The sequence below is a fragment of the Hydra vulgaris genome, chromosome 05, assembly GCF_038396675.1.
Source record: "Hydra vulgaris chromosome 05, alternate assembly HydraT2T_AEP".
NCBI classification, from domain to species: domain Eukaryota; kingdom Metazoa; phylum Cnidaria; class Hydrozoa; order Anthoathecata; family Hydridae; genus Hydra; species Hydra vulgaris.
The window spans coordinates 14,746,483-14,760,000 of NC_088924.1; the positions used below are offsets into that span (position 1 = coordinate 14,746,483).

The 13,518-nt window shown below is 26.7% G+C and overlaps 1 protein-coding gene across 1 annotated transcript in view; it reads left to right on the forward strand.

Annotated features, from left to right (window-relative positions):
* The first annotated feature begins 1,735 nt into the window (after positions 1-1,735).
* LOC136080611 (uncharacterized) overlaps positions 1,736-13,518 on the forward strand; it is a 129,393-nt gene continuing 117,610 nt past the window's right edge. The window contains exons 1-2 of the mRNA XM_065797472.1: positions 1,736-1,976; positions 2,720-2,765. Of these exons, the coding sequence (XP_065653544.1) occupies positions 1,950-1,976; positions 2,720-2,765 (73 nt within the window). The 5' untranslated portion in view covers positions 1,736-1,949. The remainder of the gene's footprint in view (positions 1,977-2,719; positions 2,766-13,518) is intronic.

Genomic DNA, 13,518 nt, shown 5'->3' on the forward strand with positions numbered 1-13,518 from the left:
TGATTTTTCACAGCCTCCCGAATTTCTAGTTTCAGTTTCGTCCTTCTAATAGCGTTTTATAACAATTACAACAGTTAATTTTTTAACTTTACATGAATTTGAAATCATTGAATATGAAAATAAACAGAATAAATAAAATAAAATTAACAGAATAAAAACATTGAAAAAAAGTAATAATAATAATTAAAAAAATAATAATAAAAAAAAAGACAAATATATTATATATATATATATACATATATATATATATATATATATATATATATATATATATATATATATATATATATATATATATATATATATATATATATATATATATATATATATATATGTGTGTATATATATATATAAACATAAGAAAAAGAAAATAAAAAAGAATGGATGTATGCGTACCTGCCAATATATGTATGTAGTCTACATTTGGAGGTGAACCATCCTTTATCAGGGGCTTGGCGTTTCTGTTGTCAGAAGCGTAAACGAAATTTGGTATTTTGGCTTAACACACAGCGATAACCATCGTATGGTGGTTTTTGGCTTCATCGTTTGGTTTTTGGCTTCATCGAATGGTTTTTGGCTTAACATACAGCGATAACCATCGTATCTAGGTCCTTTTGCACAACCTTTATAATAATCTGAAAGTGTATTATATTCAGTCTAGAAATGAGATTATATTGATTATATTCAGTGATATATAGTGAATAATATATAGCGATTAATGAGATTCAGTGATTATTTTCGACGAATTAGATTTAGTGTGCGCAAGAAATTTATCTAGAAAATTATGGACATTATTGTTCGCATGAGTCAACTGTTCGGAAGACACAGTAATTTATCTGAAGCAAGCCGTAAACACCATAACAAAGAGAAAAAACCATAAAAAAACAACAAAAAAAACAAAAAACAAAAACGTTCTAATTTCTTCAATAGTGGTTTCTCTGTGACAAGACCTGATGGTCTATTTTGAGTATCCGCGTTCTTTTTATTTATTTTTATTCTTTTTCGTTTTTTATATTACTTGAATCTGTATCATAAATATTGTAATAAAGAACAAAAAAAAACGATGGAATTTCTTTGTAAAATTTCAATTTTTTTTTCAATTTTCATGCTCTTTACATCTTCATTGGAAAAACTTATCAGACGTTAATAAAACTACACCCACACACAAAAAACTAGTTATGCAAGCATAATTATAAACATAAAATCGGTAAAAATAATCGGTTGATTGAATTTTAGTATTAATGTTTTAATAGATAAAATTTGTTAATGTAATATTGCAACAACAACTTTTAAATAAAGTCGTCAAAAATTCGAAAAAATAACTAAAACTTGATTCAATTTAAATCTATTTTTCGGTGGTTTTTAAGATAAATCAATTAAAAATTGTCCAAATTTCAACTGATCATGGTCATAACTGAAACGGTGGCTTTTTTCTTGTAGTTGTTTCAATGCTCTTAAGAAATATAAAACTGTTTTATCGAATAAAGTATTTTTTTCTGCTGTTTTTTGTTATTTTAACATAAACTTTTCACAGATTATAAGTTGTCTGTTCTAACAATACAATTTTTAAATTAAAAATCACTTCTCTCGTCAATCAAAATTTAAATATTTTTGTTTCTATGTAACTAACTTATAAAAAGGTTATAGTTTCATGGCATAAATTATTTCTTTTCATTTGTGAAAGAAATAATTTATAGAAGTTCAATCGAAGACTTTGAACTGTTGAAAAATTTACAAATAAAAAATTGTTACATTAACCAAGTTTTGTCTATTAAAATAATATGCCGAAATTTAATAAAGGCAATAATATTGCTTTTTAAGTTGTTGTAAACACTTTATGAGAAAAGGTTCTGGTTTAAAGCGATTGAAATTTACACTAACATTTTTTGTACAGATCAAACAAATGTATGGAGAAAAATATAGATTCAAGTTTAAAAAATAAATAGAATATGAAAAGTGTTTTACAACTAATTTCGGTACGAAATTTTTAACATTTTCGTATTTATTTTTTGTTTTGTATCTGAGAATTTATAAAACAATAATAAAACAGATAAATACGCATAAGTTATATGTCAGGTTAATGCAACGTGTCAAACTCTTCATAAGTTTTTATACATATAGTATAAAAACTTATGAAAGGTGACAAACTTATGACACGGTGAAACTGTGAAAAACGGTGAAACACGGTAAATATTCAAGGCTTTGAAATATGATTTTAGTAAGTTTCGATGCAATTTTTATACTAACTAGTGCTTATGAAACTTTCTATATAAAGTAACATTTTCTATGAAAAATTGGATTGAAACTTAATAAAAATCAGAATTCATAGCCTTGAATATTTATTTATTAAAGAATAACAAAACACTTTATTCGATAGGCTAAGAAAACTCAGACAAAACTTGTAATAAAAGGCTTATACTGAAACAAAATAGGTTTAACACTCTTGACCAGAATTATTAATAAATAATCATCTATAAATAACGTCACGTACTCGGGGAAGGGGGCAGGGAGAGGGTTTTGTGGTTTTGTAACAATTCGTAAGTGACATGTTACTAAAAAGATGACATGTTACTAAAATGTTACTGTAACGTGGAGAGGGAAAGGGAAGGGTTCCAAAAACGATCAAATATTGCGTGAAGTTATTTGTGGACAACCAGATACAGTTTTTGCATTTTAATTTGTAAAAAGAAAAAGTAATAAAATTTTATTTTTAATTTAGTTAATAAGCATGTTTTACATTATTTGTGCAAAAGAACAATCGAATGGCAAGTATATATTAAATATTATTTGTATTATTTCATTTACGCCTAATGACTTGGTTCGAATGGATCTCTAATTAAAAGGAGGGCAAATGATCTCTTCCACAATCAACTTTTTTTCAAGTGTAACTTTTAAGTTAGCTTTTAACAGCAAGAAAATAAAAACGACTATTTTTGCATTACATATTTTGTCTAATTTTTAAAAGATTTACTAGGTACTCAATAAAAAACATAATACAAATATAAGTTAATATATAGTTATTCAGGTAAGTCTTTAATAAGTAATGTCGAACTCATTATGAGTCACAAATCTAAGCTATTGTCTTCATCAACTTAAGTATTGTCTACAACAAATCAAATATAAAAACATTATCTTACAACTTTTAGTTACAACATTATCTTAAAACATAGTTTTACAACTACCAATTGAATGGGTAATATATATATTTATATATATATATATATATATATATAAATATATATATATATATATATATATAAATATATATATATATATATATATATAAATATATATATATATATATATATATATATATATATATATATATATATATATATATATATATATATATATATATATATATATATATATATATATATATATATATATATATATATATATATGGAAAATAAAGTGTATGTGTGAAAAAAAGGCGGATTAAAAAATTTTACCTTTGTGTTATTTGTTGGTTAAAAAGTCTCTTATTGTTATTGATGTTATTGTTAGGCTTTTTTTTTATGTTTATTTTTATATTTGTTGTTATTTTTTTTGGTTTATTCATGAAGTATATATAAATTTTTAATTTTTCAAACATTTTCTCTATTTAATTAGACCCAAATTATCAAAATTGTACTAGCTTCAATCTTTAACATCATCGATTGTGATAATAAGAATGAGTTACATAAATATGGGAGATTATTGCTTAGTAGTTGTTGAATAAATTTTAAATGAGTTTTTTCTTAAAAGAACATTGCAAACTTTTTTACGCTGATTAACTAAAAAAAGTCATTAAAAAAGATCATTTTAAGTAAATGCTTTATATTAAAAAAGTATGGGTAAGTATTGTCCGATGTAATTTCCGCGGATTTTTTTACCATTTTGCATCTTAATGTATAGGGGAACCTGCTGTACCTTTGACCAAGTTGTACCTTCGGTCACTCTACTCAGTCGGCTTACTATTATTTTTTTAAAAAAACGTGAAGTGCCATTTGAAATAATAGTCCATAATAACTCTTCTTACCGTAAAACATCATAGTTGGGATAGATGGTATCAATCCACAAGTAATTATAAGTTTTTGCTCTTAAAAAGTAAATATTTGTGTTAATCTTTTTCTGATTTTAAAAATGTGATAAATTGTTCTTGATTCATCTACGACATAATAAACATTACCCAGCATCATTTTTTTGTTATGGAAAAGTTTGGATGATTATTTTGACCGTAAATGGGAATTAAGACGATAATTGTTAAAGAAACCCATCTCGTGTACTTTTGACCAGACTAGGATGTTGTACCTTTGACCAACAAAAACTAAAGAAAATATGTGACTTTATCTAAATAGTTGTAATAACTGATATTATTTAAAAAAATCAGTAATACTGACTGAGTATCGTAACTTCGATACACAAGTCTTTGCAAGATTGTAAGGATTGATTTTTCTAATTTTTTTTTTAGACAAGTTGAATCGCTTACAAAATAGTTAGATTTGTTTTTTTATTGACAAAAGTTAGGCCTGTAGTTGCTATATAATATATAACAAGGAATTTTTCCAGCGCAATTAAAAATTGCTAAAGTGACTCCTATTTATGAAGAGGGCAATTAATCTATAATAACAAACTACCGCCCCATCTCTGTGCTTTCTATATTTTCGAAAGTTTTAGAAAGAATTATGTGTAACAGAGTATACAGAGAAAAACAATCTATCTCCTCCAATTTTTGAAGATCTCTTCAATTTAAAACCAACCAACAAATAAGAACTTAGAAATATAAACTTTTAAAAAAAGGCTTTTTGTCACACAAATTTTAATCAATTCTGTCTTGCCTATCGTGCGCCACACCTGTAGAATAACTTGTTTTGCCAAATTTTGATTTTGATCTAACTAATTCTCTTCATCTTTTTAAAAACAAAGCAAAAAATTTTATTCTTTTTTAAGATAACATTTTACAATATTACTAATCACTTGAAAAAATTTAATTTCTTGTTATTCTAACTTAACTTGTGAACTTTTTTTTCTTATTTCTTTCTCACGTTTTGTATTTTATATTGTTTACAATATTTTGCTAGTTTATATTATTTACAGTTTAACTCGTGTAAAAGATTAAAATATATGTTCTTCATAATAAATTGCACTTCACAATTATTGTAAATAAAAAAATATTAAAAAAGATGTAAAAAACTATATATTTTATTATATTTTATAAGGTCCCGACGACAAGATCCTTGTGATCTTCTTTCGGAAACCTAGTTTATATTGTTAGTCTGCTATATTTATATATTTGTAAAAGTACTTTAATAGTTTATTCTATTGTATAACGACTGACTTTGTAAACTGAAATAATAAAATTTAAAAAAAAAAAAAAAAACAAGCTAAAATATTAATGAGGTTCAAAAATTGCATGATTTTTTAATAACAACATTTTGGTCAAAGGAGCAACGCGCATCGGTCAAAGGCACAACGTACGTGTTGTACCTTTGAGCAACTGACTTCTTTTTTTAAAACACGGAAAAAAGATGCTTCTTGGTCAAATGAAAAAAATTCTTATTTACTCAATAGACTACGTTTAAATTTACTCAATAGACTACGCAAAAAACGCTTTAAAGCAAAAAGTGGTCAAAGGTACAACAGGTTCCCCTATTGCATAAAAATCACTAAAGTTATCTCCTTAAACACTATTTGAAGTGCATTACAATGATAGTAAAAATATTTCTTATAATTGAAAATTAATCTCTTAAAGTAATTTTTAAGGGTGAAATCAATCTCTAAAAGTATTTAAATGGCGGGCTAAAATCACCCAGCTCTGGTGGGCTAACAACCGGTGGGCTAACAACCGGTGGGCTAACAACCGGTGGGCTAACAATCAGTGGGCTAAAATCACCCAACTTTTTTGGCCTAACTCAGTAAAAAAAAGGACGAAAATATGGATTGAATCAATATAAACAAAATATTTAGGCACAAAAAACATAAATTTACAAAAATAAGGTTTTAAAAAAAGAATTTTGTAATAAAGTTTAGATACAAGTATAAAAAAACTTTAGTACAAAGTCAACAAGGTATGATTTTATCTACATACTCTTTTGCAACCTTATGATTCCTCGGGCCGTCCCAAAAAGATCTTAAAAGGAAGGGGGAGGGGGATGTATTTTTTTGTCGAGTAAGGCCTAGATATTTTTTTTTGCCAAATAAGATCTGTAAAAAAAAAAAGGTACTTTTTAGCTAACATTTGCCGACTGCCAACTACAAATCCAATACTGACGACTCCAGTCTCCGAATTTGCCGATTGATTTGTTTCCTAGGGGGCTAGAAATCACCTACGCCCCTCACCCCTCGGGACGACCTTGAAGATTCCACAAAAAAGCCAAATTCAGATTAATTTTTTTTATAGGTTAAAAATATTTTTTTATGTAGATGTAAATAATGAATACCATCATGCTTTTCGATATGTGTGTCTTTAGTCTTATCTTAAATATTGATCTGGATATTTTTTTTGTAAAGCTGCTTCGCTTAGAGTTAATGAATGTTTTTAATGCTTTTAATGCGTTATGGTGTACCTGTTCTGAAGTACAGATAACATTTTTTCTGCTTACATGATTTGGTTTATAATTTTTATGCATATTTAAACTAAGAACTAAAATATTTTCACAATTATACTGAATTTATATTATAATCTTTTCAAGAAACCTAAAATAAATATGAGAGTAAAAAAATTACAAAAAAACAAGTTCGATATTAAAAAACCACGAAAGCGCAGTAAAATTTGTATATTTCAAGAGTTTTAAAAATGGCTACGGATACCGAATATAAAAAATTTCTCATTGACAACGAGCTACTTTTTCTAATTTTTGCCCATTAAATATGCGTTAAGCCATTTATTTAAAGAAAATTATTATAAAAGTAACTACCAGTATATAATGTAATTATTCAAATAAAATAAAAAACCTCTCAAAATGAATAAAATGTAGTTTCAGCAATAGCTACTTAAAGTGTGTTTTGTTTACTGTTTTTCAAATCCTTTTTAAAAAATTTTTGAGCGTAGAAATTTATAATTTTTCACTTTTTCAGGTAGATGAACTTTTTATTTTTTTTTGCAATGTTTACTAATATTAGTATTCAATTTTTTTTCAAGACTAGAAGATATTTTTCAATATTAAGTTTTTATAAGCTATTGTTAGGCTACTCTAAAATCACAATACATAATTACATTGATACACACACATTTATATATATATATATATATATATATATATATATATATATATATATATATATATATATATATATATATATATACATATATATATATATATATATATATATGTATATGTATATATATATACATGTATATATATATATATATATATATATATATATATATCTGTGTGTGTGTGTGTGTGTGTGTGTGTGTGTATCTAAATTAGTGAAACTACTTATCTAATTTTGTCTTCAACAGGCTGTTTCTCCTTCTGTAGGTTCGTCAGTAAGAACCTGATGGCAAACTTACAGAAAGAGAAACAGTTTGTCAAAGACAAAATTAGGTAAGAGTTTTTACTAATTTATTATTTCTCTGTTTTAGCATTCTATTTGTAGAATACACTAACATAATTTGTATATGTACATATATATATATATATATATATATATATACATTTATATATATATATATATATATATATATATATATATATATATATAAATTTGTATATATATATATATATATATATATATATATATATATACATTTATATATATATATTAGGGATATGACTTTTTTGCAACCTACTAGGCCTGTATCGTAATTCAATGAACTTTTATGTAAAAAGAACGAATAGATGTTTCATTTTGACATATTTTGAAAAAAGGTCACCCCAAAACCAAAAAATCGAATTTTCAATAGGTACACTTTTGTACAGTAAATGAATATTAAAGGCTGAAGATGTTGTAAGAGTCATACTCGTGTTGTTATTTTATTTATTTATGCAACATGTACTGTGATATAACAAAAAACATTATGTGATATATAATTATACAAGTATTACAAAATTAACAGTATCAAAGCGTCTAGTACAACAATATACATAACTGTCTGTGTCTATAGGCCTACTGTGTTTAGTACATGGGTCACATGATGCTCACGTCTCATAAAGAGTCTAGCGCTTATTACTTAGAATGAATCGAAGTTGCAGTTTGTCTTTCTTTCTGCAGGAAGCATACAGGTCTTGCATCACCTTGATTGCACGTTCAGCTATCTGATTACTTCGTGGTATGTCGATGACGGATGGCTCTTTCTTCCAGTGATTTTTGAATGACTGCAATGCCTTTTTGTAAGGCTTCAATACATCAGATAAATTCTTGAAGTCATTGTCATTGTACTTTTGACTACTAAACCAATGTTCTGCCCACTCATATGAAATGAACCTGCAAACCTTCTCCAAATTCTTTCTCGCTTCAGGCATAAGAATGAACGCCAGAATGGCGAGAATGGCTCTTGAGTTCCATCTGGCATTGCTCATATTAGGAATGTTCTGAAAGTGAATCAGAGGGAAGTTTCTTTGTTCTTCATAGAACCTAAACACTCTTGTTAAATGGTACAAAAACTTCATATCGTCTCTCCACCCTAATTTATCAAGAATTTCTACAGTTCCATTCACAAACTTATCCTTCAGTTCATCATACTTATTCAACAGTTCAGACACAAATGGGTATTCAATGTTTGGAGATTTGGTATCACCCCCAAGTTCTTCGTCCATCACCAGACGGAGAATCCTGTCTAGTACGTGATGCTGACAACCGATAAATTGTGGTATTGTGACACCCTTTAATTTAAACATACGTTGCAACTTCACAACTATATATATATATATACATATATATGTATATATATATATATATATATATATATATATATATATATATATATATATATATATATATATATATATATATATATATATATATATATGTAGAATACACTGAAAGAATTTTTATATATATATATATAAATATTTCAACATGCATGTTTGCTAGACCCATGTAAATTGGCAATTTAAATATCATATTGAATTTTGGATATATTCACTTATATATTCGTGAATTGAATCTCGAATTCCTATCTTAATTACGCTAATATTGCATTGTGTAGTACCAATAAAAATAAATCAAAAAAACTCGTTTATATGCAAAAACATGCAATCAGAGTTATATCCAATGAAAGCCACTATACACCCTGCCAACCTTTATCTACTAAGCTAAATATAGGGGAGAGTTGCCTTAATTGGAACACTTAAAAAATAAATATTTATTAGCCAAAGATGGTTTAACTATGAAAGCATTTATGATTTGATTAATACAAACAGACAACCCTACTATACTTTTGACCATAATTTGAGTTAATTGATTGCACTGTTATTGGAAATAAATTTGTTTTTGCAAAGCTACCATTTTGTTCCAATCAAGGCAACTGGTTCCCTAAATTGGAACACTTTGATACCTTTATCAGAACAAAATGTTTTTTTTTTTTTATAAAAAAAATCATTAAAATCAACAAAAATTGATTTAAAATGATTTTTAACTTTACAGTGAAAATTTAAACAGTTCATTCAAAATTTTTAATAGGATTAATATTACCCTGACAAACTGAAAGTCTACAAACAAAAAATTGTATTAAAGTTTCAACTGTCATGACGTTCTCTTAATTTATTGATTAAAAATTACTAAATAAAGTATTAATTTAAAGGTTTATGATTGTTATTAAGTATTTTTAAATTGCGCTTGAACTATTTCTACAACCCTTTGATTTTATTACTGATAAAGTAAAGAAAAAGTTATAGTTCCAATCCAGATAATCAATAGTTACCAAGGAAACTTCCAATCAAGGAAACTTTTTTTGTTATATCACTGCAATGTCATCCTTGCAGCAATTTATAAGATAAGTTCATATTGTTATTTTGCGTTTTAAATCCCTTCGAATTAAACACACAAAAACGTATAACATATAGCGGTATAGTTTACCCAGCGCAATCAATATAGCGTAAACACAAAATTAGATAACCGAAAAAAAAAACGACGCAAAAAAACTTTAAACCAATGGTGCACATGGATTTTTTAAGGAATAACTTTCAAAATGTGATAAAACGAAGAAAATAAGGCGTTTTAAAAAAATGTAAAATATAGCCATAATTCATTTTTTTTCAAAGATAAATGCAGGTGTTCCAATGAAGGCGCTGCACAGTGGAAATTAGTACTACAAAAACGTACCATAAATGTTTTTTGCTCAAACTTCAATTTCACTGCAGAAAATATATTTTAATTTTTTTTTAATAGTTTAATAGTTAATCTTTACTATAATGTAGAGATTTCAGCAAATTTTATGTAAAAAGATAATTTTTGAAGCCCAACTGTTTCACATTTTTGTAAATCGTCAATTGAAACTCATTTGCTTCATCACTTTAAAAGTTATTTTCTATAAAACTTTTTATGAATAAGTATAAAGTGTTTTACATTTTTGAAAGCATCATGTTATGGAGGTTTTAGAACAAATTTATATTTTTAATTATATGGTTTTGTTTACTAATAATTAATTAAACTACAAAACGAGCTAGAAATAAAAAATCTTAAAGTTTACCAATATTTTTAGTAGTCACCCACACTTCCCCACGCTTTATTTTTGTAATTGATTTGTAGCTTAGATGTCTATAAAATTGGTTTATTAAAAATCAGGTGCGGATACGAGCGGTTTCTAAAATTATCTTTAAAAAAGTGTTAAAAGTCAGAAAAACCGCTTTTCATCGTGGTTTCAGACTAAATCTGTTTATAACAAGAGTTTTGCGAAAGTTATTTTGTCTATTTTTTTTTGAGAATTAATTTTGATGGACATACATTCTATTATTGGTATTATTATTGGTTGTTGTAGATGAAATTAAAATCTAAATATACTCTTTACGGCCATTTATATTTAACAAATGTTGCAATGGAATACTAGTGAAACATGAACTTTTTAAAATAATGATAGATGGAAAAGTGGCTAAGGTATTAGCAGATACGCCTTCTGCGTCTACATGTACAATAGGTGGAGCAACACGACAAATGAACGATTTGACTAAAGTGTCTGCTAGGCTCTAAAAATGAAAGTTCGTAATAATACGGACTGTCCACACTACATGCCTGGATTCGGTGTATGGAAAAATACTACATATTTTCTACAACATATCTTTCCAAACATGGTCAGTTAAAAGTAAAGAAAAAAAAATGACAAAAGAAAAAAAAGAAGACCTTGGTACAGAAACGTTTTCGTGAGCAGCAAGGGCTAACCGTCAACAAACCTAAACAAGTAAGTGATTATACCAAAGATGGTAATACTGCTGGGAAATTTTTTTACAATGCAAGCTGCTCTTCTGAAATCACTGGAGTAAATAAAATTTTGATTAAGCGACTTTATATAATTCTACAAGCTCTCTCATTAGGTGTTATGATAAATGCCGAAAGTTTTGGTACATATGCTACAGAAACTGCCCACATTTATTTGAGTAATTGTCACTTGAACTATATGCCGTCTTCAGTACACAAAATTTTACTTCACGGAGAAAATATCATAAAACATTTTACAGTACTGCCTATTGGCCAACTTTCAGGAGATGCGCAAAAAAAAAAGAGGAAAATGTTTTTTAAAAAGTTCAAAAAGTGTATGTTTGTTTTTAGTCTAGAGTTTAGCCAAAAGCTCTTATAAATGTTTTTTATATAGATTTTTAATATGAATACTAGTGTCCGGACTCTCGATTCGATAAAAAATAGTTCGGAACGGAACGGAATAAAAATTTTATTCCGACTTACGGTAAAAATCTGTTTCGAGAAAAAAAATCTTTCTCGAAAGTCGGAAATTTATCAAATTTTTCGAGAATGTTGGTAATGTTTCGGCAATCATGCTTTGTCAAAAAATTGTAAGTTTATCATTTTTTGTCGAATTTTTTTTACTTTAATCCACAACATTTTTGAAGTAATTAGCTTATAGGATATAAAGAGTCTAAGGCATAAATTAACAGTTCTAATTGTTAGTTTTTAATTCCACAGCTTTTTACAGAAATAAAAAAAATATTTCATGATAAAATAAACTTTATTTATTGTAATAATTAATCAGTGGACCTAAAATTCAACTTTTTTATCACTTTTTTAATCTTTTATATCACTTAGAGGAACTCCGCATTTGAGCTTTGACCTTCTCTGGCTTTTGACTGGGTTTGGAACAAATCCTCTGGTCTAATGGACACCCTTCTTTTTTACTGTTGTAAACTCGGAAACGAGAAATAATAATTTATCGTTTTCGAATTTTTCAGTTTTTATCGAAAATGTCTTGAAATTTCTCGTAAACCGCAATTTTATTCGACAAAGTCCGGACACTAATGAATACATTTTCCAATTAAATAAGCATTTTATGTATTTTTTGCTGTTTTGTTTACTTTAAAGGTTTTTTCATATAATTAAAAAGAACATGTTTATTTAAAAAAAAATAAAAAATAAAAATTTTGATTTTGATTTTTTATTTTATTAAAGAGGGGGCACAAAACCACCATCCATACCGGCAATAAAGACTAACAATATTTATAAAAAATTGTTTTTTTTAAAGAAAATGTAAATTTTTATATACAAGATGTTTTGTAATTAGCTATCAGACCACAGTCAAATATAGAAGTTTCATCATTGTCTTTGGGTGGATGTAAGGGTGATGGTTTCAAACACCCTATTATCAAAAATGACTCTTTTTTTTTTATAAATATTTATCTTTATAATTAAAAAGAAATCTAGAATCAAAACAAAAATTATATTTTACTACTTTACAACATCACTAGCAGCGCACCCTTTGTTTTAAGGGGTGTAGATGGGGAAGGGGGCGTGTCACGGTCCTCTCCCTCCCCCCCCTCCTCTTTTACAACCTAAATAAAAATTATACTTTTAATGAGATTCGAAAAAATATTTAAATGTAATTAAAATAATAAACTTTAATGTAAAAACATCGTATACCAAAATTCAAAATACATCACATAATGCTTAGTGATAGTTATAGATACAGAATATACAATCACCTTTAATCAAACAAATTATTATATAACATGCAATATGGATTTAAAAAAAATAATTCAACAGAGCATGCAATTATTCAGCTTACAAGAAGTATATCAGACTCATTTAATAATTCTAAATTCACATTGGGAGTATTTATTGATTTAGCGAAAGCGTTTGATACCATTAATCATAAAAATCTTGCTAAAAAATTAAAATGTTGTGGCATAACAGGCAATGTTTTAAAATTGTTAACAAGTTATTTAACTAATCGCAAACAATTTGTTTACGCCGATGAAACATTATCATCAAATTTGTTAAATATTACATGTGGAATTCCTCAAGGATCCATATTAGGACCTCTTCTTTTCCTTATTTATATTAATGATTTATACAAAGCATCGGATTTAATAACAATTATGTTTGCTGATGACACCAATTTATTCATGTCACACAAAAGCATTCCTACTT